The sequence below is a fragment of the Octodon degus genome, unplaced genomic scaffold (assembly GCF_000260255.1).
Source record: "Octodon degus isolate 3935 unplaced genomic scaffold, OctDeg1.0 scaffold00005, whole genome shotgun sequence".
NCBI classification, from domain to species: Eukaryota; Metazoa; Chordata; class Mammalia; order Rodentia; family Octodontidae; genus Octodon; species Octodon degus.
Window position 1 is genome coordinate 32838990 of NW_004524581.1, and position 26512 is coordinate 32865501.

A 26512-nucleotide genomic window follows, 5' to 3' on the forward strand; every position below is an offset into this window, starting at 1 on the left:
GAACTTGAAATGATCTTCCTGCCTCAACCTCTCCAGTGCTGGGATTATAAGCATACACCACCAAGCCCAACTATTTGTGTTTTTTTTTTGTTTTTTGCTTTTTTTTTTTTTTGGCAGAACTAGGGATTGAACTCAGGCCCTTGTGCTTGCCAGGGAAGCCCTTATTCCACTGAGCCATCTCCCTGGCCCCTTTTTTGTTTGTTTCCAACTATTTAACAAAATTTAAAAAAAAAAAAATTTAGGGCCAGCCAAATAGCTCAGTGGACTGAAATGCCTGAAAGCAGGCTCGGGCCGGGGGTTCAGTCCCCTGGCCTGCCGCGTTGGTGCTGATATGGTAATTGAGACTGGCTGTGATGGCACGTGCCTGTAATCCCAACTCTTGGGAAACTCTAAACAGGGGCATCACTATGAGTCCAATCTAGTAGAGACCCTGAAAACCCTGTAGACCCATCCCTAAAATACAAAAAACAAAATTTAACTTTTAAAAAATTTTGAGACAAATCTTACTAAATTGTTGAGTTGCCTAGGATGGGCTCAAATGTTTGATCCTCCTGCCTCAGCCTCCCAGAGTGCTGAGATCACAGGTGTGCCACATTACACCTGACTGAAGTGTATTTTTATTTATTTATGTATTCATATATTTATTTATTTATTGTGGTCCTGGGGATTAAACTTGGGACCTGTGCTTAATAGGCAGGTGCTTATGCCATTGAGTTATGTCCCTAGCCCTGAATGTTTTTATAATTAAAAATATAGCTCTGTGTTAATTAGTATTTTATGGAGATTTTTTTCTTTTCTTTTCTTTTTTTTTTTTAGACAGGGTCTCACTCTGTAGTTCAGGCTACCTCACACTCATGAAAATCCTCCTGGCTCACCTTCCTGACTATAGGCATGCGCCACTGTATCTAGCTCTTTTTTGTATCAGCAACAGGAATATGTCTGTCTGTGCTGACAACATAAAATGTGGGTATCAGTGACTACATGGGTTACTGTAAGGGTTACATGTATTGAAGTATTTTTCTGGTTTTGAACTGGGGATTGAACTTAGGCCTTGAGCTCATTTTGTAGCCTGGGCTGGTCTCAAACTCACAATGACCTGCGTGCCTCAGCCTCCCGAGTGCTGGGATGACAGGCATATGCCACCACACCCAGTTTATTATTTATTTATTTATTTATTTATTTATTTATTTATTTATTTTTGCGGAACCAGGGATTGAACTCAGATCCTTGCACTCGCCAGGCGAGTGCTTATTCTACTGAGCCATCTCCCTGGTCCCTACACCCAGTTTAGAGAAGCTGTTTTAGGACTACAACTGGACGGCGTGGTGCGTGTGCATCTGCAGAGTGCTGTTAGTAGGCACCAGGGTCTCCTGTACGTGCTACTGATGCGCCGGTGTGCGGCGCGTGTCTGAGACGCACTCACCTCAGCAGTTTCTCTCCCCACTTACAGCGGCATCTGTTGAGGATTCCTGTGGGGTGTGGACGGGAGGGGAGCTCCTGTGAGGTGGGCTGGCCACACACAGGACACAGACGCAGCCAGTGCTGATGTCTGGCCCAGATCTTGGCCAGGAGTGGTGCACACAGAGAAGGGGGAAAGGATCAACTCTCACGGGAACACTCAAAAGAACACACGAGGCAGGCCTCGCCAAGCCTCACACACAGCCCCTCACAGGGATGCAAAATGAGGCCCAACCCACCGAGACAATGGATATTTGGGGTTACATCTCATATCCTAAAGCCAGAGACAGCCAGATTCTATATGGATTCAGAGAGGTAGTGAAGTAGTTGGGTAGCTCTCTGCTGGATCTACTTAACAGGGACCCAACTGGCAGAAACGTTCACGCACTTGGGATGAACACAGTGTCGGCAGCACCATCCAGCATATGCGGAGAAGTGTGAGGTCAGAGCCAGGACACAGACAAGAAGGCCCGACTCTCGAGACACGGAATGGGGGACATGGGAGGAGGGGCCGGGACCCATCTGTGGAGAGAACTGCATTTCTGAGGCACTGGGCACACGTACCAAAGAGGCTGAGCCCCTCCTTCAGTCCACTGGCCACTTTGTACACTGAGGGATGAGACTCGCTCTTGAAAATCTGTAGAACACTGCCAGGGAGAAATGGAGAAGTGTGAGGTGACTTGGATTTTATTTTATTTTTGATACCAGGAATCAAACTCAGTTATTTTGTGCTTTCTAGGCAAATGGGGTGCTGCTGAGCTATATCTGTGGCCCATAACCTGGATGGGGTTTTTTGTTTATTTGTTTTTGAGATAGGGTCTCGCTATGCAGTTCAGACCAGCCTGGCGCTCACTTTTGTAGCCTCCAGGCTGGTCTAGAACTCACAGTGATCTTCCTGTCTCAACCTCCCACATGCTGGGATTACAGATGTGCACCACCACAGCCGGTTCTGGGGCCAGGTTGGTGTGCCTGGGGTTTGGGGGCCCAGCATGGCATGTAGGGCCAGAGACCAAACTCAGGACCTTGTGCCTGCCAGTAGGTGCTTATGCCTCGGAGCTATGTCCCCAGCCCTCATAAGATGGATTCATGAAAGGAATAGGAATTGACTGAGAAAGCAGAATGAAGACTGGAGACATTCTCCCCAAACAGTCTTGGTATAAGGTTCATCTTTCTTTCTTTCTTTCTTTCTTTCTTTCTTTCTTTCTTTCTTTCTTTCTCTCCTTCCTTCCTTCCTTCCTTCCTTCCTTCCTTCCTTCCTTCCTTCCTTCTGTTTTTGGGGCAGGGTCCCACTATGCAGTTCAGGCTGGCCTTGAGCTCACTTTGTAGCCCAGGCTGGTCTTGAACTTGCAATGATCAGGGATCAAACTTGGGACCTTGCACTTTCAAGGCAGGCACTTATGCCACTGAGCTATTCCCCCAGTCCCTACTTCCTCACTTTTCTTTTCCTCAGTTTCTCCCTTTAGAAAAGAAGGGTCAGGGCTGGAGAAATAGCTCAGCGGACCAAGCTCTCGCTTAGGGAAATGCAGAGATCATGGTTCAATCCCTGGTACCACAAGCCACGCAGGCCCCTCCCCAGGGCAGGCTGAGCTGGCCATGGAGACTGGGCATGGTGGCACACCCCTGAAATCCCAGTGCTGGGGAGGCTGAAAGCAGGTGGGTCACCACCAGTCGGAGCTGTGTAGTGAGACCCTGCAACAACCAAATACATTTTTTTTTTTCAGTACTGGGGATTGAACTCAGGACCCTGTGCTTACCAGGCAGGCACTTATTCTACTGAGCTATCTCCCAGCCCCCAAATACATTTAAAAAAAGAAAAAAGAGGAGACGGGGAGATGGCTCGGTGGAATAAGTGCTTCCTTGGCAAGTGCAAGGGTCTGAGTTCTATCCCCGGTTCCACTAAGTAAATAAATAAATAAATAAATAAATAGAAAAAGAAAAAAGTAAAAGAAAAGGAATCACAGGCTGAGCAAGCAGTTCCATGGTAGAACCCTTGCCTAGCAAGGGCCTGAGTTCTGTACCAGGGCCTGGTCTCTATCTCCAGCATTACAAGAGAAAAAAAGGAAAACAAAAAGGAAAGGAGGGCGGGTGGTACCTTTGTACTTTCCTTCCTTAGCCTTCGCCCCCCCTTTCCTTCATAAAGAGAATTCTTAATAACCCTAGGATTAGGGAAATAGAGCCTCATTGGGATTATCAGAGCATTAATCTCAATCCTCTCTCGCCAGAGACAGCTGTCTGCCTCCACCTCCTCACCTGTAGGTGTCTTGATCTATGCTCACAAGATGGGTTCTGAGGACAGAAAATAAGGGAGATGGCTCAGGTATGGAGTCTGGATGTATTACAAAGCTCCACCACTTGGCCTCCCCTTTGCAAATATCATTTCAGTCTTTCCTCCAGAGCTTCACAGCCCCTCCTGTGACCTACAGCACCTCTCCTGCTGGATCACTGCCCTTCACCCCCAACCCCAGCTTCCTTTTTAGGCCTCCTAGTCTCATGTAACATTGAAGTTAGGACAAATCACCTACAATGCAAATTTCTTAAAGCCCAAGATAGGGACACTGACGTTAGAGTCTTCCAGTTCAACCCCAATTCTTCGTCGACCTAGGAACTTGAGCAGTCCTCCAAGTGCCCGAACCTGGGGGGAAATGGCAGTGCAGTTGGGGTAACTGCTACCATCCTAGACCGCATCAAGGAAAACTATTACTTCCCAGGGCGAGGCCAGTACCTTCCAGAACTCAACCCTAGAATCGGGGTGCTTGTGCCTTCCTTGAGGCTGCACCCCAGACTCAACCCCTGGACCCAGCTCACTGTGAGGAGGCAGTCGAAGGGAATAATGGAGGAGAGGAAGAGGATCTTCTCAGTGGCTGTCATAGACTCTGGGATGAAGGCGTAGTTTCCAGAAAGGAGGCGCTGTTTGCTTATCTCCAGACCTATTTTCCGGAGGAAGGGGTAGGAAAGGTCTTATAGCCCAATTTTTTCATTCTATTAGAAACTAGCGGGGCCAGGGAGATGGCTCAGTGGAATAAGTGCTTCCCTGGCAAGCTCAAGGGCCTGAGTTCAATCCCCTGTTCTGCCAAAAAAAAAAAAAAAAAAAAAAAAGAAAAGAAACTAGCAATAGAGAGAGTTGAGGGGGGCACTTCACTTGCTTGAGCTGTCTGTGTACAGGCAGTATCCTTTTAATATATATATATATATATATATATATATATTTGTTTTCTTTTCTTTTTCTTTCTTTTTACATTTATTTAGTGTGTGTGTGTGTGTGTGTGTGTGTGTGTGTGGCCAGCTCAGCCCACCACGGGGCGGGGCTGGCTGGCATGTGGTGCTGAGGGATTGAACCGTGGTCCCTGTGGTTTGCTAAGCTTGTTCCAAGTAGGTGCTTTAGACCACTGAGCCATCTCACCAGCCCTTCTTTTTCTTTTATGAGACAAGGTTTCACCATACAGTTCAGGCTGGCCTTGAGCTCACTTTGTAGCCCAGACTGGTCTCGAACTTGCAATGATCCTCCTGAGTGCTGGGATTAAGGCATACACCACCACACCTGGCTTCTGCATATAATCTCAATATGTTTGGTTGAGGGCATAACGTGAGAATGACTAATGACTCAGGAGATAAAGAGGTATGTCTGGAATTGGGGATTTGGGGTCAAAAAGACTGTATTGATAGAGGAGCTAGCTAGCAACACTAATGTCTAGGACATAACGCCTGGGAACATCCTGTACTAAGCCTGGGAAGAGTATGAAAGCGTCTTACGGGTCATCAGTGTCACTAAGGCAGTATCCCCCCCCCCCTTTTTTTTAAAGCAACAAATAACTGGCTTAAAGGGGAAAAAGTTCAACAATCAAGCTGTTCAAATTGTCATTACTGGGCCGGGGAGATGGCTCAGTGAAATAAGTGCTTCCCTGAAAAGTGCAAGGGCCTGAGTTCAATCCCTGGTTCCGGAAAAAAAAAAAAAAAAAAAAAATTGTCATTACTTCCTCATTTCAGAGGTGGCCCTCACCCTTAGATGAGTTTAACCAAAGATTATTAAGGAGGAGAGCAGGAGAAATCTTGGGGAGATCAGTCATAGAGCATGAGAACATATTCAGGATGAGGTAGGGCTGAGGGGAGATCTCTGGGTGGAATAAGGAGAAAGGGTGGGGGCGCTGGGACAGGACGTTATAAAGCAAAAGGAAAGAGATACCAAAATCCACACTTGGTAGCAATATGATTTCAGGTTTCCTTGGCTCTCTGTGTTCTTGAGAGGCTGTGTGGGGGGATAAAGAAAAAAAAATTCCATCATTCTGTGCCTCTCGGTCCTTCCACCTCTGCCCCACACTTCCTCCCATCTAATTCCAGCCTTCTAGAACATTCCATATATTAGTCCTTTTCCATCTTCCTTCTTTCTGGTACAGTTCTTACCAAGCCTCCCTAGAAAATGAGCCATATTCTCATCCTGTTTGGCACTCGTAACAACAGTCCGGGGATTAACTTCATCCAGAACTTGGAAAAAGGAGAGAATGAGTTTAAGGATTGCTGTGTATGTTTTATTAGATAGGGTCTCACTATGAAATTCAGGCTGGCCATGCCTGTGTACCCCAAACTGGTCTCAAACTCAAAGTGATCCTCCTGCCTCAGTTTTCTAAGTGAATTCCAGGTGTGCATTACCACATCCAGTGAGTTTAAGGATCTTTTATCACTGGACTAAGAAGAAACCCACAGTACTTTCCTCAATACCCCCCCCCTCAAGAACTTACTTCTTCCCTCTAAGAGTAGGGTGGGATCACACATTGGGAATATAGGTAAAAGTGAGGAATGAGATTTAGAAAAAAAAAAGTATTAAGATTATCAGAGTGTGGGGCTGGCAAGATGGCTCAGTGGTCTAAAGCACCTACTTGGAACAAGCTTGGCAAAGCACAGGGACCGCGGTTCGATCCCCCAGCACCACATGCCAGCCAGCCCCGCCCCCTGGTGGGCTGAGCTGGCCACACACGCACAATAAATGTTTAAAAAAAAAAAAGATTATCAGAGTGAGGGCCAGCCAGATAGCTCAGCAGATTAAAGCGCCTGTTTAGGCAGATGCAGGGACCAGGGTTCCCCCGGGTGCGCACAGAGAGGGCAATTGAGACTGGGCATGGTGGCACGTGCCTGTAATCCTAGTGCTTGAGGATCACTACAAGTCTGATCTGTGTTGTGAGACCCTGTAGACCTTGTACTAAATACATTAAAAAAAAAAAAAAAGCAAAACAAAAAAAGAGATTGTCAGAGTAGTGGAAGAGGGATGCCCTGAAGACTGTCACTAGACTATAAATCCCTGAAGGAATGATTTGCTCGGGACTCTATCTGCTGCCCTTAATACACTGAACACACCTAATAAATATTGAGTAAGCAAATGAATTCTAAGACTCAACACAAGGGGTCTCTGGTAGTCAACTATGAAATACATCGTCAGGTGAGGACATATAGGTGAAATATGCTTTCAATCCCGAGAACCTTTCAACCCCGGTTCCGTCCCCACCTCTCTGGAGAAGCTTGAGGCTCTCGTGGTCTGGCGCATCGGGCATGAAGTAGACGGTTGAGTCGCTGGTGTCATAGTAGGCAATGCCCAGGTGTGCTGAATTCCACAGCACACACAGGTGGATCTGTCCAGCACGGAAGACAGTAGTGTTTGCACCACTCGCCATCAACCATTTCCTCATTTGGTAAACTGAGGCAGGTGGTGGGTGACAGACTCCCTCCCAGCCTTTTTATCCCGATCGACTCCCGGCTGCACGCGACCTCGACGGGCTCCTCCTCCTCCTCCTCCTGCTCCTCGTCGGCTTCCTCCGGGCCCAGGCTGGGGAAGCCGGCTGGGGCCGCCCACTGTCCCGGTCCCTGTGGCGTCGCGCCCGGGGCCGCTGCGCGGGAGGCCATGTGCTGGCGGCGCTGCGGGGGACAAGAGGAAGGGGCTCAGAAGGGACATTTCCCTCAGAGAAAAGCAATCCCACTGGGGACTTCCAGGGGGCGCTGGGAGGGGCGTGGCGAGCTGCAGCCACAGGCCGGGGGCACCCTGTGTGGACTTCTCGGTTATTTTACTCACGCGCCCCTGACACTCCACGCACCCCACCCTCATTTCTGTCACACGCAAGCCTCAGGACCCTGAGGGGCGAGACAGGCGCCACTAACCTCGCCGCCTTGCCCGCCACGCTCCCCCTCACAGCCTCAAGCTCCTGTCCCCCCCACCCTACACTTCCGCCAACTCTTGGTGTTTTCCCGCCTTTGTGGTCACCCGGGTCGCAATTGGCAAGACGCCGCCCCACCGACCCAATTACAGCGCGTCTGCGAGAGGGGTGGCCGGCGCGAGACGCAGGGGTATGCGCGCGCAGGCTCCGCCCTCCGAGCCTCGCGCGTCGGAGGACCCGGGATCCTGCCTGGAGCTCTGACGAAGCAAGAGGGAGGCGGGGGCCGCTTGCTCAGAGAGGCGGTGCGCTGATTGGTCCTTTCGGTCCCGGGGGCGGTGCCATAACATTTAAACTTCCCGCCTTCTGCCGTTGCTTAGCAGCCAGGCCTCGAACCCTAGGCGTTTCCAGGCTTTGATTGACGTGGGGTGGAGCCTGAGAGAAGGTCGGAAGTTGTGCTAGACGTCCAAGGAAGGGGTCCGCGGGAATGGGACAGGAGGCCGACCTTAAAGGGCCAGAGGTACTTTTGTCCTCCTGGAGGATGGAGAGACACAATTTTAATTCAACCTATGCCAACAACTCTAGGTTAATGTTTGTATCTTCCGAGTTAATGTTTATAAGGAACTTAGAACTGTGTTTGGCAAACAAAGTAAGAACTACATGAGTGTTTTAAATAAATATGTAGAACTAAGAAGCAGCCCAGCCCTTCTTTCTGTGTTTCCTAGCTGTACGGTCATAACCACCCCCACACGCGAAGCCACTATGGGGCCCAATTAATTATTTCAGCTGCTAAAGAGCAGTTGGAAATATTTGAATGATACCATATTCCAAAACATATAAACCGGGGCTGGTGAGATGGCTCAGTGGTCTAAAGCACCTACTTGGAACAAGCGTGGTAAAGCACAGGGACCGCGGTTCGATCCTCCAGCACCACATGCCAGCCGGCCCCCGCCCCCTGGTGGGCTGAGCTGGCCACACACACACACACACACACACACACACACACTAAATAAATGTTAAAAAAAAAAAAAAGCAAACAAAAAACATATAAACCTAGTAACAACACTTATACCACTATTAGGCTCTGCCCAGTTCTCCCTCCCTCTCCCCACCGTCCCCCCCTCACGGCAGGAAGGAGGTTGTGAGGGCCAAACATACAGTTTTTTAAAATGCCTTAACTAGCCAGGTGTGGTGGCTCACCTGTTGTCCCTGCTACACCAGAGGCTGAGGCCAGAAGATTGCAAGTTCAAGCACAGCCTAGGTAATTTAATAAGATCCTGTCTCAAATTTAAAAATAAGGGGCCAGGGAGATAGATCAGTAGACTAGGCACTTGCCTGGCAAGCACAAGTGCCTGAGTTCAATCTCTGGTTCCAAAACATACAAAAAATCAAATTAAAAAATAAATAAATATAGCTCATTTCTAAGGCCCTAGCTTGCTTGTATATCTAGTACAAAAAAAAAAAAAATTCCTTAAGTACCTCTTCCTCCTCAGCTTTGTTCTTGGTACCCTGAGATGGGAAGATGTGGCCATCATATCTAAAAGGTGGGGACAGACAGAAATGACCCGGCCATGCTGACCAGTGATTAGAAAATTCCTTGCAGGGAGAAAGGCAGAGAGCTGCTATAGAGTCCAGTTAATGGTTACCCACAGCAAAATGTTGAGCCATGAAACTATGGAAACCCCGAGGAGGCTGGTGACAGCTCTGGGTGTGGCAGGGAGGAACACGCCTTCCAGTGTGGGCTGTGAAATGATTAGGGACTGGTTTACCAAGCAAGGAGGGGTAGGGAGTGAAAGAGAAGCCCATAGAGGAAAAAGATAGTGTGATAGGAGAAAAGCAGGGGCCAGGAATGAAATGAGGGAAACTTCTCCAGGATTTAGGGTGTGGCACTGGCCTCAGCGCTATGAGGTACCCCTGACCCACCCCAGACGGGACAGAACTGGCCCTGACCTGGAGCCTAAGGCAAGGATACCTTGAGGGCAGCCACATCAGCCAGCCAAAGTCAATATTGGTGATGAAGGGCTGTATCTATAAAGGTGTAGTAGAAAAGAGGCAGGGCAGAGGCTGCCAGACCTGTCTGAGTTTAACACTGGGCCCATTTTCCTGAAATCTCAGATCTTCATGCGACAGAGCCTCTGGGGGATGCTCACCAGGAGGACCCCGGAAAGTAGGGCTGCTTTGGTCACCTCCCATTAGTAGCAAACAGTCCTATGTGCAGATTTGGGGGCTCACCATGGAGGGATTCACACACACACACACACCCCACACCCCACACCTCACACAAAGGTATTCTACATCCTTACAGAATGTTGCAATTCAAGTACCTAAACACCACATATTTAGTGCCCACTCAGGGACAGACGAGGCTCTAAGCAGGGAGGTTCATTGAAGCCTCCCCTGTCTTCCGGGGCAAAGAGAAATAAGCCTTTCCCTAGGGAAGCCCTACAAAAGAGGAAGCACAGCAGGAAGCCACTAAGTGCTGGTTTCTAGCAAAGAGTATGGTCGCTCCACCCCACTGTTCCTTCAAGCTCTCTTTTGTGTGAAGTTTGCAGCCCGCTGGGAAACTGTGGGCCTTTTTGTAGGTGGTGAGAAGGAAAGCAGGGATGGTGGACAGGAGACTCGGAGGTGGGGGCTGGAATAGGTGCTTTTTCAGATCACTGTTTGGTTGCACCTTCCAAATCAAAGTTACTGGGGAAAGAAGAGGGCCACCTTATGACGTCCTTCCTATTTACTCTCGCACGTGTCCACCTGGATTCCACACACACTCTGCTGTCTGACCTTTGCTTTATTCCGGTGATAGGAACAGCGATCGTCCCTACCCACCCCAGGTTCAGCGCAGCTCTACCCTAGTGCAGTGACAACTACTCCAGCACCCGTCTCCAAGGCAACCCACCAGCCACAACAGGGCAAGAGGCACAGGAAGGGGCCCAGGATGGGGACAGAAATGGAAGCATTAGTGCCCGCCAAGCTACGGGAGAGAAGGCCCTGCCAGGAAGCCCCACAGCTCGGCTTCCTGCTTCCCCAGTGCCCGGCCTCCGGGTCTCCTTATTCTTGCATTACTTTTCACACACACCCTCCCCCAGATTCCACTCCCAATGCTCGGGAATCAGGGTTTTAGCAAGATGTTTTTATTTTTGTTTGGGGGTTTGCTGGAAATTAGATCCAGGGCCTCACACACGCTGGGCTACATCCCCAGCCCTTTTTATTTCATTTCCAGACAGTCTTACTTAGCTGCCCCTGAACTTTGAACTCTTGTACCTCAGCCTTCGGAGTAGCAACCCAGAATGTGGACTGGTGTCTAGAAAGATTGGGGAACCTTTCCATTCCGCATCTTCATGGGCGTGCTCCAGCCGTTAGTGTCAAATTTCTCCTGGGAGGTGGACAACCCTTCCGATTAAATAAGCAGGGAAACTGAGGCAGGAAGAAGCACTTCGCCAGGAGCGGTCAGAGACGAGGTTCCCAGCGCCCCCTCCTCCAGGGGCCCCCATCCCGATCCTTGAGGCGGCAGGGCACCCGCTTCTCCGCACCCACTCCCGACCGACCCACCCGCGAGTCCCGGGCTGGGGCGGGGCCGGCGGGTGAGTCAGCGCCTCCCGCCCCGCAGGGAGGGGCCGCCGCGCGGCGCCGGACTTGGGGTGCGCCGGACAGGTGCTCCAGAAGCCGTGTCGGTCAGTCCATCCGTGCGACGCGTGGGTCTCGGCCGACAGGCGCTGGGCGCTGGCGGGGCGCCCCGGCCCGCCGCAGGAGCCCGAGCAGAGCCCCGCCTCCCGCCGCCCCTCCCAGCCCCGGCGCGGCGCTTCCTGGTGCGGACGCAGCCATGGCCGAGGAGCAGCCCCAGGTTGAGCTGTTCGTGAAGGTAAGGGCGCTGCGCCCCGCTCGGCCGATCCTGGCTCCCCGTCCCGCCCAGTCCGCCACCGGCCCGGGCCTCCCTGTCCCCACCTGGCCACGTGCAGCTCGCCGCGGCGGGGTCGGGGGTCACGAGCTGGGGAAGTCCCCAGGGACGCAGTTCTGGGCTGGACTCCCGAAAAGTTTAAAGTAGAGCAAGTTTCCAGCGGCCTGTACGGGAGAGAAAAGTGGGGAAAGGAGTTTCCAGGAGCGAGGAGACTGACGGGTGGGTGGGGTGCTAAGGACCGGAGCGTGAGCCTAGCAGGATTTGGGAAGGACAGAGGGACGCATTAGCGCGACCCTGGGAGCCGGGAGGATCGGGGGAGGGGTGTGTGTGTGTGTGTGCGTGCGTGCGTGCACGCGGGTGTGTGGCAGAGAGAGTTCCAGAAAGTGTGTGTTGCTGACAATCTGAGAGTAGAAAGAGGTGAATTGGCAAGGGAGGAAAAGAGAGAGTGGGAGTGGAGTTTGGGAAACGCGGCTGGGAGGTGATGGGGTGAGCGTAACACCCCGCCTCGACCTGGTAAGCTAGAAAAAGAGCGCCGGAAGCGGGGGAGAGTTTAGCGGTGGCCACGCTGGGATAGGCAGAGAGAGGCCGGAGGAGGAGAGCTGGGTTGGGCTCTGATACAGTTTGTAGACCCAGGAGAAAAGGCCTCGCCAGCCCGCTGTGGACAGCGCTGGTTCCGTGGCAGGTGGGTACCAGAACCACACGCGGCGGTCCTGGGCGCTCCTGGCCGCCCTTTCCCCACCTTCCCCATCGCCACCTCGCCGTGCCCCTCCTGCCTGATGCTGGGCCCTGGTGTGTCTGTTTATTCTCCACGCTGCCTCTGTCTCCACTTTGCCCTTTTGTTCGTGCGTCTTTGTGTGAGTTCCGGTCTGTTTCGCCTTTCCCCTCCCGAAGGCTGGGTTTCCCCGGCAGCCGTTCCCTCTCCCTGGCCTTAGCTAGCTGGACGTGGAGCCCGGGGGCCGCCCTTTAGGTGTGGTCCCCACCTCATCCCCTTGCTGGCCTCTAGAGCTATTTTTACTCCTGGGTGAGGCTGTGTGCAGAGATTTCAGCCTGAGTGCTCCGTGAAGAAGTTTGTAGGGGGGCCCAAGGGATGAAACGGGGCGCTAGGACCCGGCCACCCGGGCCCCACCCCCCACCCCACCCCACCCCACCCCCTCCCCCACCCCACCCCCTCCCCCACCCCCTGGCCAGGAAGGAAGCGCTGAGGCCGAGACACTGAGATGAATCACACTCAGCCGGGGGAGGTGTCCGTGGGGGATGAGGTCACCGCTTGCCAATTAGAGGGCAGCCCCTTCTCCAGGCCGGGCCTCAGACCCCTTGGGTCTTCCGCCAGGAGTCTGGTACGCGGTGGATGGAGGTGTGGTGAACGGAACCCCAGCTCCTAAGCCCCGCCCATCTCCTGTGCCCAGACTCCAGGTGACTCAGGGACTTGGGAATCCAGGGCTCTAGGCAACGACGCTGGCCTCGCCAGAGCTTTTATCTCTCTAGGACTCACGCCCTCCTAGTTCAAGACCTATTTCCGCTGCCTCTTTCCTCCTGTCTTAATCTTCAGGAAACCAGAACCCCGCTTTTGCTGACAAATTTCTCACTGATCTGCCCTGGAGGTGGCTTTTAGGGGGAAGGCCCACACAGTAGGCTGAGGGCTGCACCAAGTCTAACCGACTTGGGTGTTGTTTTTCAGGCCGGCAGCGATGGAGCCAAGATCGGGAACTGCCCCTTCTCCCAGAGACTGTTCATGGTGCTCTGGCTCAAAGGAGTCACCTTCAATGTCACCACCGTGGACACCAAGAGGTGGGCTCACTTCTGTTCCTCTTTCATCCTCAAATGCATAGGCACCTACCGGCCCACAGGTCCTTCCTTCCTGACTTCCCCGTCTGGAGCCCAGCGCACATTCTGTCTTCCCTTCCCTCCTTCCCTGGGCGGGTTTCTTGGCGCCTCTTCCCTGACCTGCCATCCGGCCCCTTCCCCAGGCGCACGGAGACCGTGCAGAAGCTTTGCCCAGGAGGGCAGCTCCCATTCCTGCTGTACGGCACGGAAGTCCACACGGACACTAACAAGATCGAGGAGTTTCTGGAGGCTATGCTGTGCCCGCCCAGGTACAGGACCAGGGGAGAAGATGGGGAGCACTGGGAAACTGGAGAACAGAGAGGATGAGGGAGGGGAAAATGGTGGTGGGGCGCGTCCAGGAGTTAGCTGAGGCTCCCTGCGAGATCTCTTACCTTGTTTCTCCCAATGACTTTCAGGTACCCCAAACTGGCGGCTCTGAACCCTGAGTCCAACACTGCAGGGCTGGACATCTTTGCCAAATTTTCTGCCTACATCAAGAATTCAAACCCAGCACTCAATGACAGTGAGTCTGAGGGGCAGAGGACTGGGGCCTGAGTCACCTGAAGGATGAGATATCAGCGGTGGAGAGGTGTTGGCCAACCTTTCCCACCCTCTAGTTATGCTTTATCCTGTGCCTGGCCGTAGAGACTTTCAAATCTCTCTCATTTGTTCCCCAGCCTCTTCTGTCCCCTTGGGACAGTAGTTGGCTGCTGGCCTGTTTTCTGGCAGAATAAGATTGCCTTTATTTATTTATTTTTTTTGTGGAACCAGAGATTGAACTCAAGCCCTTATGCTTGCCAGGCAAGCACTTATTACACTGAGCTCTCTCTCTGGCCCTAATTGCCTTTATTTTTATTTTTTTATTTATTTGTATTTTAGGGAAGGGTCTGCAGTATATTCAGGGTCTCACTACTAGATCGGACTTATAGTGATCTGCCTGTTTACAGCTTCCCAAGAACTGGGATTACAGGTGTGTGCCACCATGCCTCCTAGTCTCAACTGCTGTCACAGCACCCTGGAGCGCATGGCCAGCTCAGCAGGCCCAGGGATGGAACCCCTGGCCCCTGCCCCTGCTTGCAACCAATTTAATCCACTGAGCTATTTAGCCAGCCCTAAGATTGCCTTTAAAGAACCATTCAGAAATCTGGGTATGGTCTTGCATGCCTGTAATCCCAGCACTCAGGAGGCTGAGGCAGGAGGATTGCTGAACATTTGATGCCAGCCTGGGTTACAAAGTGAGTTCAAGGCCAGCCTGAACTACCCAGTGAAACCCTGTCTCAAAAAGGTGAAGTAGGGGTCCTCAAGATAGCTCAGCAGGCTAAAGTGCCTACTTAGGCAAGTACAGGGATGCGATTGGATCCCCAGCACCATATGTGGTGCCGGCCCTGCCCCCAGGGCCGGCTGAGCTGCCCAGAGTCCTGGTGGGTGGAGCGTATTCTTGTAGTCCCAGCACTGGGGAGGCTGAAAACAGGAGGATCACTATGAGTCCCAAGTTTTATAGTGAGACCCTGTGACAACCAAATAATTTTTTTAAAAAAGGCAAACTAAAATAACCATTCTAACTACCTGGGTATGAATCTAACTCTGAGCAGGTCATTCAACCACCTGGGTAAATCCATTATAGATTTCTAAAATGAGGATAGTAATACCTGTTCTTGGGTTGGTATAAGAATTAAGCAAGTGTTTCTCTCTCTCTCTCTCTCTCTCTCTCTCTCTCTCTCTCTGTCTCTCTCTCTTTGGTCTTTTGAAGGTAGGGAGGGCTGGCTACAAAGTGTCTGCTTAGGCAGATTCAGGGACTGGGGTTCAGTCCCCAGCATGATGTGCCAGCCAGCCCCCTTAGGGGGCTCCCTGAGATGGCAATTGCGACTGGGTGTGGTAGTACAGAACTGTAATCCCAGCTCTTGGAAGGCTGTAAGCGGGCGGATCACTACTGAGTCCTATCTAGTAATGAGACCCTCAACACCCTGTTAGACCCTTCCCTAAGATACAAAAAAAAAAAAAGATGGCGATTGAAACTGGACATAGTGGTGCAAACCTGTAATCCCAGTGTATGGGAGGCTGAAAGCAGGATCACTACGTGTTTAATCTAGGTAGTGAGGCCCTGTAGACCCTGTACTAAATACATAAAAACAAAGACAGAAATGAAGGCAGGGTCTCACTATGCAGTTCAGGCTGGCTTTGAGCTCGCTTTGTAGCCCAGGCTGGCTTGAATGTGCAACAATCCTGCCTCAACCTCCTGAGTGCTGGGATTACAGGTGTGTGATACTGCATCTGGTTGGCAGCAAATCTGTCTGTCCTTTCTTTCTTTCTTTTTTCTTTTTTTGGCAGAACTGGGGATTGAACTCAGGCCCTTGGGCTTGCCAGACAAGCACTTATTCTACTGCACCATCGCCCCTGCTTGCGCTCTTTCACTTACTCGCTCACTCTCTTTCTTTCCTTCTTTCACGATAGAAGGGATTCAACTCTGGACCTCGTGCTTGCCAGGTAGGCACTTAAGCCACGGAGCTCTCTCTGGCCCTGTAAGTGTTCATTTCTAAAGTGCTTAGAGTAAGGGCGTGGTCGAGTGCCTCCTTAGCATGTGCAAGGTCCTGGGTTGGATCTTCAGCACCACCGAAAGGAAAAAAAAGTGCTGAAGACTAACACAGCAGACTACGTTAGTATTTGCTGTTACTTCACACCGGCTCCGCCATTGTACCTGCGGGTGTTCTTCGAACAGCTCTCTTGCTCTTCCCGTTTCACCATGCCCTCTCTCACACAGACCTGGAGAAGGGGCTCCTGAAGGCCCTGAAGGTTTTAGACAATTACTTGATATCCCCGCTCCCAGAAGAAGTGGATGAGACCAGTGCAGAAGACGAGGGCGTCTCTCGGAGGAAATTCCTGGATGGCAACGAGCTCACCCTGGCTGACTGCAACCTGTTGCCAAAGCTGCACATCGTGCAGGTGGGCAGTCACTGTGGGGGCCTGGCTGCTTGGGTGGCTGCAGGACTCCTGGTGGCCTTCCTATGACACCTGTTGCAAGGGCGGCTGCTTTCCTGGGGTGGGCTGTACACTGCTGTCAGTGGCACGACCTACCCTGTCCCCAGCAGCTGTTGCTGACTTCAGAGAATTCCGTTCCGTGCTACAGTCTGCAGGCGCTCATGGTCTGGCTGAGAGTAACACATTCTGGCATTAACTTCCAGGAGACTCTGCCTGTCTTTATATCACTGTGGAGTCTCAGATCAAGCTGAACATGGTGGCATATGCCCGTAGGCCTAGCTGTCTAAAGTCTGAAGCAGGAGAGTCACATGTTAGAGAGTCCAACCTAGGCAACGTAGCAAGACTGTCTCAAAATTGAAAAAAGGTCTCGTGATGTAGCTCAGTTCAAAGCTTCTGGGTTCAACCACTAGTACTAGATCCAGAGTGTTGCATCCTGGGGTCAGACAAGAGCAGGCTTTCCCTAAAGCATCCAGCTTCCAACTCCCCTTCCTCTTGACAGAGATGAAAACTGCTGTTTGCCATGTTTTTGTCACGTCATTGTCAGCTTTAAAGCGATGTTGAAGTTTAGGGAACATGTGCCCAATGTCAGCAGACTGTACAGCTGAGTAATGAACCTTGTGTAGTGGACATTGAAAGACAAACACTGGGCTGGGAGATGGCTCAGTACAATAAGCGCTTCCCTGGCAAGCGCAAGGGCCTGAGTTCAATCCCTAGCTCTGCAAAAAAAAAAAAAAAAAAAAAGTTTGAATACACAATAAAATATTCTCATGAGAAAGTTAAGTATGTGACTGGGCTGGGTTTATAGCAGAGTGGTTGGATGCTTGCCTGGCACATAAAGCCCTGGGCTCCATGTCTAATACAGCAAAGAGACTAGAAGTCAAATGGTGAAACAAAGTCACTGTAGACCATCAGAATTTCATGGTCTATGAATTATATCTCGTTTGGGATGAAACCCAGCTTTTGCACATGGTAAGATTGTATTCTACCACTGGGCTACATCTCTAGCCTGTATCAAATTTTGTTTTAAAAACCAGAGCAAGGGGCCAGCCAGATAGCTCAGTGAACTAAAGCGCCTGCTTAGGCAGAGCTTTGGGACTAGGGTTCTATCCCCAGTGTGCTGTGCTGGCCCTGCCTCCCCGGATGCGCTGAGAGGACAACTGAGACTGGGTGAGGTCGCACACCCGTAATCCCAGTGCTTGGGAGGCTGAAAACAGGGGGATCAGTACAAGTCTGATCTGTGTAGTGAGACCCTGTAAACCCTGTACTAAATACATTATAAAAAAAAAAAAAAAAAACCAGCAAGGACCCAGGCATAGTAGCCCACAGCTATAATCCCAGCACTTAGGAAGCTGCGGTAGGAGGATTGCTCTGAGTTGAGAACAGCTTGACTCTGTCTCAAAATCAAAAACAAGACTGTCAGCCAGGTGTGGTAGCACACACTTGCATCCCAGCACTGTGGGACATTCAGGCGGGAAAATGGCATGTTCAGGCCCAGGCCATGTGACTTAGTGAGACCCTGTCTCAATTTATTTTTTGGTATCAGGAATTGAACTCACACACAACCTTATGCTAGCCAGGCAGATGCTGTGTCGCTGAACTATGTCCCCAGCCCGTCTTAAAACTTATTATTTATTTAATCATTTATGTATTTTTTTAAAAGACAATATATTTATCCAACCTACTTTTTTTTTTTTTTTTTTTTTTTTTTCGGAACCAGGGTTTGAACTCAGGCCCTTGCGCTTGCCAGAGAAGTGCTTATTCCTACTGAGCCATCTCCCTGGCCCTCATTTATGTATTTGGTACAGGAACTTAACTATGCAGCTCTGACTCAGTGATCCCAAGGTGCTGGGGAGCAAATCATGGTCCCCTGCACCTGCCTGAGTTTGCCTAAGCAGGCGCTTTAGACTGCTGAGCTATCTCACCGGCCCCTTAAAATTTAAAGAAGGGGTGTAAATTCAGTTTCCACTACTGCAAAATAAATTTAAAAAATTAAGAGGAAAAAAGTTGTACCTATAAATTGGGTGGTCTAGAAAGGGTCTGGATTTTTTGTTTGTTTTGAAACTGGGTCTCGCTTTGTAGTCCAGGCTAGACTTCAATTCGTGGTAATTCTCCTGCCTCAGCCTCCTGAGTGCAGGGGTCACAGGTGTGTGGCTCTGTGCCCCAAGGGTCTGGCTATTAATGAACTGGGATTTCAGTAAGGGAAGAGAAGGATGGAGATGTTACAGTAGAGGAGCTAATTTGGAATATTTCTTGTAGGAGATAGCCAGAAGGCAGAGGTTCTTGAATGCTTGGACAAGAAAGAAGTGTGATTTTATCAGGCAGTTCTTAGTAGGAAGGAAAGCCAGCATGGCGGCTCTGACCGTAATCTGTTGCTCTGCCCTCCCTCCCCTCTCCCAGGTGGTCTGTAAGAAGTACAGAGGCTTCACCATCCCCGAGGCCTTTCAGGGAGTGCATCGGTACTTGAGCAATGCTTACGCCCGGGAAGAATTTGCCTCCACCTGTCCAGATGATGAGGAGATCGAATTGGCCTATGAGCAAGTGGCCAAGGCCCTCAAGTAGGGCGGGGCTGGCGGAGTTCAGGCCCCTTCACCCACCTTCCTCCCGGGTCTCAGAGGCCCTGGTGAGGGCGCACTCCACAGTGGCCTCCTGCCTGAGCCCCGCACGCTTGTGCCTGGTGGGTGGGCGGGTGCCTGGGGGTGGGGCAGGGTCAAGGGTAAGATTTTTATTGTGGGGTGGGTGGGTAGGACAAGTATTTCAGTAATAAAATGCAGACTCAAACTCGTGTTGTTTCTACACAAAGAAGGCTTGAAGTGTGGTTGAAACAGAATGAGGGGAGGGCCAGGGATGTTGAGCGCTGGGCGGAGGCCAGCCACGAAGTACTAGGTGTCTGGTGGGGGCGCCCTCAGTGCCCGTCGGCTTTGTGGCCCTGTGGTCCATGCCGCTTTTGCATCCCCACCGCCAGAGCTAGCAGATCCGGTGGGCCCGAGCTCAGCTCGCGGGCGGGGTCTAGCGCGGCTGAGTGGGCGGGGCCTCTAGGCCCCGCCCCGTCCCGCTTAGACAATGCCCCGGAGCCGCCAGACCGGCGCGCCCCCGCCCCACCGTGCTACGTGAGCTCGCCTGGCCCGAGACCCCTTCAGACCCGGAGCGCCCAGTCTCCTGACCTTGAAGACTAGGACTCCCCTCCCAACTCTGCCTTGTGGGGTGGGGCCCCGCCCAGATCACGCTGCCGCTGGAGTGGGGGTGACCACAGGAGGTGAGTCTGGGGAAAGGGCTCCCCTGGACTACTAGGGGCTGGAGTTTCGGCGTGCTGAGCCTGTGCCTTCTGACAGAGCGAGCGGGAACCGGCATTTGGGTGCGGGGCTGGGCGGGGTGGACTTTGGGGAGAGATGCACACGGGTGCGGGGTCCTGGAGTCCCGAGTGGTGCCCGCTCCCAGAGCCACGCCCCAGCTCCCCGCCCCTTGCATTTCGCTTTAGACCTCTCCCAGTCCTCCGGGACTCGGTCTGGTTTATACCGGGTCGCGACAGGGGCAGCGTGACCGGCCGGGGTGGAGAGGATGCTTAACCCCTTAGGCTCTATCTAAGTCCTCTCTCCCCGCCCTCTCCCCCTTTCTCCTTGGGGCGTCCAGGACTTCCGACCCCCTGGCCTGACTCGCCTCTCACTTTCTCCTCCTGCCCCTTAACCCCCGTGGGTCCCCGGCCCGACTTCGGGTCCCTCCAGGGGCGAGCAGCTGAGGGTTAAGGGGGCGGGGCCGCCGCATTTTTGGGGAGTGAGCGCATCCTAGTGGCTGCCAAGAGGGGCGCTCGGCCGGGACCTCAGAAAGCCCCCGAGCAGGGGCAACAGGTGTTTTGGAGATTAGGGATCTCAGTCTGCCCCTTGGGCTCCTCTTCAAGAAGCAACAACGCGGGGTTGCGGGGTGCGCAGGGGAGGGAGGCCTGGAGGGCGTGGGGCGGGTGGGAGGGGCTCCTAGAGATAGCGGGAGGACACGGTGCACTCTCCCTCACCCCACGCCCTGCTCTGCTTATCTTTTTCCCCCCTCCCGCTCCCGCTTTCTGTCTCTTCTTCCAGACGAGTGAAGTAGAAAGAGGGAAAACAGAAATCAGCAACCGGAAGGGGCATCGGTGTGCATGGGATGGGGCCGCCGGGGGAGGGGCTGGGACGCTGCTCCCATGCCCTGATCCGGGGTGTCCCTGAGAGCCTGGGATCCGGGGAGGCTGCGGTGGCTGGCCTTCCGCCTCTGGACCTGGCCAAAGCTCAGAGGGAGCATGGGGTGCTGGGGGGTAAACTGAGGCAGCGATTGGGACTACAGCTGCTAGAACTGCCTCCTGAAGAATCACTGCCGCTGGGACCACTGCTCGGGGACACGGCCGTGATCCAAGGGGACACGGCCCTAATCACGCGGCCCTGGAGCCCGGCGCGAAGACCAGAGGTGGGGGCCAGGGCATGGTGCGATGGGATCCGGGGAGGAGCTGGGGGTGAGGGTGGCTCAGCCTCCTGCTCTCTGCCCCTCGCCTAAGGTTGAAGGAGTCCGCAAAGCCCTGCAGGACTTGGGGCTCCGAATCGTGGAGATGGGTGATGAAACCGCAACGCTGGATGGCACTGACGTCCTCTTCACTGGTGAGGCTGCTGGTGTGGCCGGCACCCTTAGATCTCCTCAGGGGAAGTTTGGGAGACTGGGCGAGCTCGGGCCCGGCTCTGTCTCATCCAACCCTCAAACTGTCCCACCGTCCCGGGCGCAGGCCGGGAGTTTTTCGTAGGCCTCTCCAAGTGGACCAACCACCGAGGAGCTGAGATCGTGGCGGACACTTTCCGGGTGAGTGCGGCTCCCCCCAGGGAGGATGGCTAGGGTCCCCGGGGAAGGATGAGGCTGAGGGCACCTGTGTGGGAGAGGCACCCCTCAGGCCTCCAGCAAGCCCTGAACAGCTCCCCTTGTTCTCTAGGACTTCGCCGTCTCCACCGTGCCAGTGTCGGGCCCCTCCCACCTGCGCGGCCTCTGCGGCATGGGGGGACCCCGCACCGTGGTGGCAGGCAGCAGCGAGGCTGCCCAGAAGGCGGTCAGGGTGAGGAGCGGCGGGGCGGGGCCAAGCGTGGGCGTGGCTCCAGCGGAGGCGCAGGCTCACTGACAGCTCAGCACTCGGCCGTCCTGAGCTGCTTGCACCGGAGAAAGCAAAAGGGCCCATGATGGGACAGGGGGCAGGGAGACCAGGGAAGAGGGGGAGACGCATCTGCTCTTCTAGAGTTCCAAGAAACCCCTAAAGTGGCACTGAAGCTCTGATATGTGGGTGGTGTGGGACCAGCAGATAGGAGAAGAGAAGTGGGTTGTAGGTGAAAAGAACTGCATGTAACCAGGAGGTGGAAATTAGCAAAAGAAACTAGAGGGGCTGGTGAGATGGCTCAGTGGTCTAAAGCACCTACTTAGAACAAGCTTAGCAAAGCACAGGGACCATGGTTCAATCCCCCAGCACCACATGCCAGCCAGCCCCGCCCCCTGGTGGGCTGAGCTGGCCACACACACATACACACACACACACATAAATAAATAAAATTAAAAAAAAAAAAAGAAACTATAGAGTGCTTAGAACTGAAGTAGTAAAAGCACTGAGAGCAGCCTGGGACATGCAGGAAGCGCTGTGTGCTTGCCTGTGTTATTTGACAAATGCATCTCTTGCCAACCCTGAGGAGGACTCCTAGTTCGGTAGACCGTTGTGGAGCAGCTGAGACAGAACGCTTCCTCTTTCTTTTCTCAGGCAATGGCAGCACTGACTGATCACCCTTATGCCTCCCTGACCCTCCCGGATGACGCAGCTGCTGACTGCCTCTTTCTGCGCCCCGGGTTGCCTGGTGGACCATCTTTCCTCCTTCACCGGGGAGGTGGGGACCTGCCCAACAGCCAGGAGGTGAGAGGGCAAGAGTTCATCACCACTGCCACCAGTCAGACAGGTGGTTCCTCTTTCCTAGTGGGAGGACAGAAGGGTACCTTCTCTAGAAGTCTGGGCTCACTGCGGTGAGCTGGCTGAAAGGGGGTGTGGCTCTAGCTTCCAGGTCTTAGTCCCCTCTCCACATCCTCCCTGCAGGCATTGCAGAAGCTTTCTGATGTCACTCTGGTACCTGTGTCCTGCTCAGAACTGGAGAAGGCTGGTGCTGGGCTCAGCTCCCTCTGCCTGGTGCTCAGCACACGTCCCCACAGCTAAGGACCTGGCCTCGGGGCTGTGTTTGCCCAGGGGTAGGGCAGCATATGGAGTAGACGGGGAAGGAGGGTTAGGTGGAGGATGGGGAGTAGTGGGGACAAGTCCCCAAGATAGAGGGAGGGCATAGAGTGGGGAAAAGGACAGTAGCAGCCACTGGGCGAGTTCTGTCTCTCAGAAGCAATAAAATAGAATTGGCCTTTTAGATTGAGCTGTGGCTGGTGTGTTACTGGGGCAAAGGGATGGGACAGTGCTAAAACCCTGGGAAGTATTTGGGAAGGAGGCCTCTTTGGTTAAAAAAATTCATTAGACACTTACTCATTCACTGCCCAACCCTGCTGTAGGTAATTGGACAGTCAGAATTTCTATTATGGACAGCATTCCAGAGCAGAAAAAGGCGTATGTGGGTGCATCAAGTCTCAGAATTTATCTAAATGTCATATGATTCAGACACTGGTAGATTACTAGTTCACCTTTATTTTATAGAAAATTAAAAAATGTTATTACCAGGGACATTTCTTTTTTTTTCTTTTCTTTTCTTTTTCTTTTTCTTTTTGTGGTACCAGGGATTGAACTCAGGACCTTGCAGGGACATTTGTTTTCATTCACTCATTTACTGAGAGGCTCAGCAGTTATATCAAAAAGGTGTCACCTGATGTCAGGGAATTCGTGAAAGTTTCTTACAAATGGAAAGATGGGTTGTGATGGAATAATTCCCTGGAGGTTGTTCTCTGAGAAAAGTAGGTAGACTTCCTAGGACATCAAAGTGCAGCATGAGGGAAGAGGGGTCAGGAACCACTTTCCGCAAACCATACATTGGAATTGAGTCCTAATGACATAGGAGAATTATTCCAGCAGTAGAAAGCAGAAAGGGCAAAAACATATTTGGAGGCTGGGGAGAAATTTTCCACAGTGGCATGTTGTACTTGTAGGGCAACAGAGATGAGCCTGGAGAGGGGGCTGGGGATATAGCTCAGCAGCATAAGCACCTGCCTGTCAAGTGCAAGGTCCCAAGTTTGATCCCCAGTACTGCAAAAAAAAAAAAAAAAAAAGCTAATGTGTGAAAAAAATCACTGCAGTACCTTGTACTAAAACCCCAGGAAACAGAAGGGAAGGGTAGGGAGATAAACACTGAACTTCCAAAAGAAGGCTGCGGGGAGCAGGTTAGTACTTGGGGAAAGTCTACCTGGCTTCCAAGAGGGCAGGGAAATCGGGAAAGTACATTATGGTGTCAGTTCTGGGCATGGAGATAGGTGTAGATTTGTGGTGACCTTAAGGGGAAAGATAAGACTTGATGGCTCGTTGTGTGGGAGTGAGAGGAGGAGGAGGTGTGCATGACTCCCAGGTTCTGGTTTGGGCAACTGGGTTGTTCGGAGGAGAATCCAGAGGAGGGGCCAGGCCTGGTGGCTCAGGCCTGCAATCTAGCACTCAGGAAGCGCACGCAGGAAGATTGAGTTTGAGGCCAGCCTGGGTGACATAGGGAGTTCAAAGTCAGCTGGTTCTACATCAAGAGACCCTGAGTTGGGTTTGACATGTGTGCCAAATGCCTGGGACAGCCAGATGCACAGTACTAGGGCTGGGCAGGAGAAAATTCTGGGGGCCATTTGTAAAGATGAGGCCTGAAGATGGGCTGTGGATAGAAGTTTTGGGAAGAGGGATAAAAAGAAAAGAACAAACCTAGACCTGTGGGGCATATTGCTGGGCCAGGGAATGAGGAGTTCAGAATGAAGACAGCAGCAGCAAAGTAAAACTGCTTCAAGAAGGGGGTGATCAAAGCCAAGCCAGATGAATGCTAAAGAATGGCGCTGAGGAGGACATCACTGGCAGCCTGTGATTCTGGAGAGACAGATGGGAGCCAGGGCTCAGTCAGGCTCAGAGAAGACCCTGGTGGTGAAGGAATCCTGGAGGTTGTAGGAGAAACCGAAGGAGCGACATCTGTGGCAGAGTCTGGAACTCGGGTCTCCTGATTTCTGGGCTCCCTCTTCCAGGGGAAAGGCCAAGAAAAAGAGCAGGTGGGAAGCACCCTGGAGGGCTGGCTTAAGGGCTGCCCTTCAAACTACAACCGCATAGACAGTGGACGCGTCAGCAGGGACCACCGAGGACAGCCGGCGGGGCCTCCTGAGAGCCATGTAGTCCAGATCTGCGTACAGCAGGCTCTAGAGGCGAGGGAGGAAGGCAGGCAGATTCAGTGGCCTGGCTCCCTGGGGATCCGGACCCCCCTCTTGGTCTACATTCCTCAGACGTTCTGTCCAGGGTTTCTTATCCATCCTCAGACCTTACCGGCTCCTCCTGGCCCAGGTCCCCCAGAATCTCGGGTTGCTCCCCTTCCTCCGTGGGCGTCTGGGACTCTGCTTTCGCAAATGGAGCTATATGGGGGGGACAGAGCTGACGGATGGAGAAAAGGTGACCAACTTGTCTGCTCCCATCGAGGGCTCAGACTCGCGGCTGAGGGCGGGGAGGTGCGGTAATAAACTTGGGGAGCAGGCGTCTTACCAAATGTGGGCAGTGGCGGGAGCGGGGGCGGGGGCGCGCGCCTGTGAGGGAGCGAGGAGCCTGTGAGAGTCGCCCGTCTTGTCATGCTGGTTCTTCTTGGCCGAAGAGGTTGTCCTCGGCCCACGACACCCGTGCAACTTGCAGGTTCTGACCCCCACTAACAGCGTAGGCTCCTTTCCGCGTTTAGCGGCCCACGCTCGCATCCTGCCGCACTCTGGCTCTGTTCCTTCCGCCAGAGCCACACACAGCGCCCTGCGACCTTGCTGTCCAGTGCCGACCTCTTGCCTTCTTCAAACCGCGTGGAGATCTCGGATCGCTAACCCTAGCTCTCCCCACACCCCCAACCCTACCCTCCAAGCTTCGGGCCGGGGCCTCCCGGTTTATGGCCACACCCACCTAACCAGGCCACGCCCCATTCACCAGCGCAACCGCAAAACACCCTGTCCCTCTCCTGTGTGGACACCCAGCCACGCCCATCGCTCACCTGCGCATCCACCAAACTACGCCCAGAGCTCCCACACCCAGCGCCAGACCCGCACCCAGCAGAGGGATGACCACCTGGAGAAACACCGATCCTGGGGGAAGCGGGGGTGGGGTTGGGGGGATGCTGAGGTCAGGGCTCAGCGGGGTCCCCTACTTCCCCAGGGCGTGCGCCCGACTGGAGTCATCCGTGGCTGCCAGCTTCCGCCTACCGTGACTGGGCTCCGAGGTCCTGCAATCAGCCGTGTCCCCCACCACGTGAAGCAGCGTGCGGCTCTCTTCTTCTTGGTGGCCCTTGCAGATGAAGATACCCGAGTCCCCTGCACTCAGGAGCAGCTCCAGCTGGCGGACAGCTGGGTCCAGGGAACGCAGGCGGCCAGCGAAGGGCAGGAAGGACGGCACAGTGGGGATCCCGCTGGCCGAGGCCCACAGAATTGGGCGGCGGCCTTTGGACAGGCCTCGGCAGGCGGGGAAGCTGGGTGCCCAGGCCCAGCGGATGGGGTATGAGACTCCTGCACAGGAGAGATTCACCCGGTCCCCAGGGTGGCCGACCAGAGAAGCTAGAGAGGCACGCAAGGGGCGTGGGCAGTTAGAGCTAGACCACAGGATGGACGACCCCACCTCTTTCCTCTGCCCTCCTCCACTGGACCTTCCCACACAATCCACTCCTAGGCTCCCCTTCCTCCACGTGGTCTTGGGCTGTTTCCCAGGGCTGCTTACCCCCTGCGTCCCCATGGGCCCTGGCCAGCAGTAGAGGCAGCAGCTGCAGGACCAGGGCCATGCTGGGATGTGGTGGTGAGAGGCCCAGTGATTCAGCAGAGAGGACCAGAGGAAACGGGGTGGGGGTGGGCGGCCTACTGTAGCACTGTGGGCTCTGATAAGAGTGTGTGCAGGGGCCCCCACTGCTCTATCCCTCTGGGAAACTTCGGCTAACTCACAGTCTCAAACAGTGCTCCTCCAGGGGGCCTTCCTCTTAGCTCAGTTCTTTAAGTGGCTGCTTCAACAAAGCAGTCAGGCTCAGGTTGCTGTGGTTGGATCCCCACAACTCAAGCCAGCCAAACCTGCCCTGAA

At 53.2% G+C, this 26512-nt stretch overlaps 4 protein-coding genes across 16 annotated transcripts in view; 2 read left to right on the top strand and 2 right to left on the bottom strand.

Moving 5' to 3' along the window:
• The window catches only part of Msh5 (mutS homolog 5), a 33229-nt gene extending 19456 nt beyond the window's left edge, over positions 1–13773 (bottom strand). For 2 of the 8 annotated variants that reach the window (XM_004624300.2, XM_023721590.1), the window contains exons 1-13: positions 13701–13773; positions 11532–11648; positions 9072–9129; positions 7738–8126; positions 7213–7359; positions 6953–7076; positions 5857–5937; positions 5639–5701; positions 4264–4385; positions 3981–4090; positions 3709–3744; positions 2023–2105; positions 1424–1469 (exon numbers count right to left, since the gene is read on the bottom strand). In XM_004624300.2, the coding sequence (XP_004624357.1) occupies positions 1424–1469; positions 2023–2105; positions 3709–3744; positions 3981–4090; positions 4264–4385; positions 5639–5701; positions 5857–5937; positions 6953–7076; positions 7213–7347 (800 nt within the window). In that variant the 5' untranslated portion in view covers positions 7348–7359; positions 7738–8126; positions 9072–9129; positions 11532–11648; positions 13701–13773. Of the gene's footprint in view, positions 1–1423; positions 1470–2022; positions 2106–3708; positions 3745–3980; positions 4091–4263; positions 4386–5638; positions 5702–5856; positions 5938–6952; positions 7077–7212; positions 7360–7599; positions 7658–7702; positions 8127–8792; positions 8821–9071; positions 9130–10850; positions 11112–11531; positions 11649–12223; positions 12496–13321; positions 13439–13700 lie in introns of those variants that run through there. The other 6 variants (XM_023721611.1, XM_023721600.1, XM_023721604.1 and 3 more) reach the window with 6 other exon arrangements.
• Positions 11291–18898, top strand: Clic1 (chloride intracellular channel 1). Its single transcript, XM_004624302.2, has 6 exons — positions 11291–11448; positions 13163–13272; positions 13452–13577; positions 13725–13831; positions 16067–16248; positions 18682–18898. The coding sequence occupies exons 1-6, from the start codon at positions 11410–11412 to the stop codon at positions 18841–18843; spliced, it is 726 nt and encodes a 241-aa protein (XP_004624359.1). The 5' UTR covers positions 11291–11409; the 3' UTR covers positions 18844–18898.
• A 437-nt stretch (positions 18899–19335) lies between these two features.
• Ddah2 (dimethylarginine dimethylaminohydrolase 2) lies at positions 19336–22981 on the top strand. 4 transcript variants are annotated; one of them, XM_023721657.1, is made up of 8 exons: positions 19336–19537; positions 20352–20712; positions 20801–20900; positions 21023–21096; positions 21224–21343; positions 22031–22180; positions 22358–22506; positions 22813–22981. In XM_023721657.1, the coding sequence occupies exons 2-7, from the start codon at positions 20416–20418 to the stop codon at positions 22472–22474; spliced, it is 858 nt and encodes a 285-aa protein (XP_023577425.1). In that variant the 5' UTR covers positions 19336–19537; positions 20352–20415; the 3' UTR covers positions 22475–22506; positions 22813–22981. The 4 variants fall into 4 exon arrangements, with proteins under 4 accessions (XP_023577425.1, XP_004624360.1, XP_023577421.1 ...); XM_004624303.3 differs by lacking the exon at positions 22813–22981 and having other exon boundaries at positions 22358–22675; XM_023721653.1 differs by lacking the exons at positions 19336–19537; positions 22813–22981 and adding an exon at positions 20035–20126 and having other exon boundaries at positions 22358–22675.
• A 531-nt stretch (positions 22982–23512) lies between these two features.
• Positions 23513–26222, bottom strand: Mpig6b (megakaryocyte and platelet inhibitory receptor G6b). Of its 3 annotated transcripts, XM_004624304.2 has the most exons (6): positions 26162–26222; positions 25654–26001; positions 25446–25536; positions 24962–25002; positions 24749–24834; positions 23513–24624 (listed from the first exon to the last, which is right to left on the bottom strand). In XM_004624304.2, exons 1-6 carry the CDS (start codon positions 26220–26222, stop codon positions 24520–24522), a joined length of 732 nt encoding a protein of 243 aa, XP_004624361.1. In that variant the 3' UTR covers positions 23513–24519. The 3 variants fall into 3 exon arrangements, with proteins under 3 accessions (XP_004624361.1, XP_004624363.1, XP_023578390.1); XM_023722622.1 differs by having other exon boundaries at positions 24541–24853; XM_004624306.1 differs by lacking the exons at positions 24749–24834; positions 24962–25002 and having other exon boundaries at positions 24525–24624.
• Between the last annotated feature and the right edge of the window lie 290 nt (positions 26223–26512).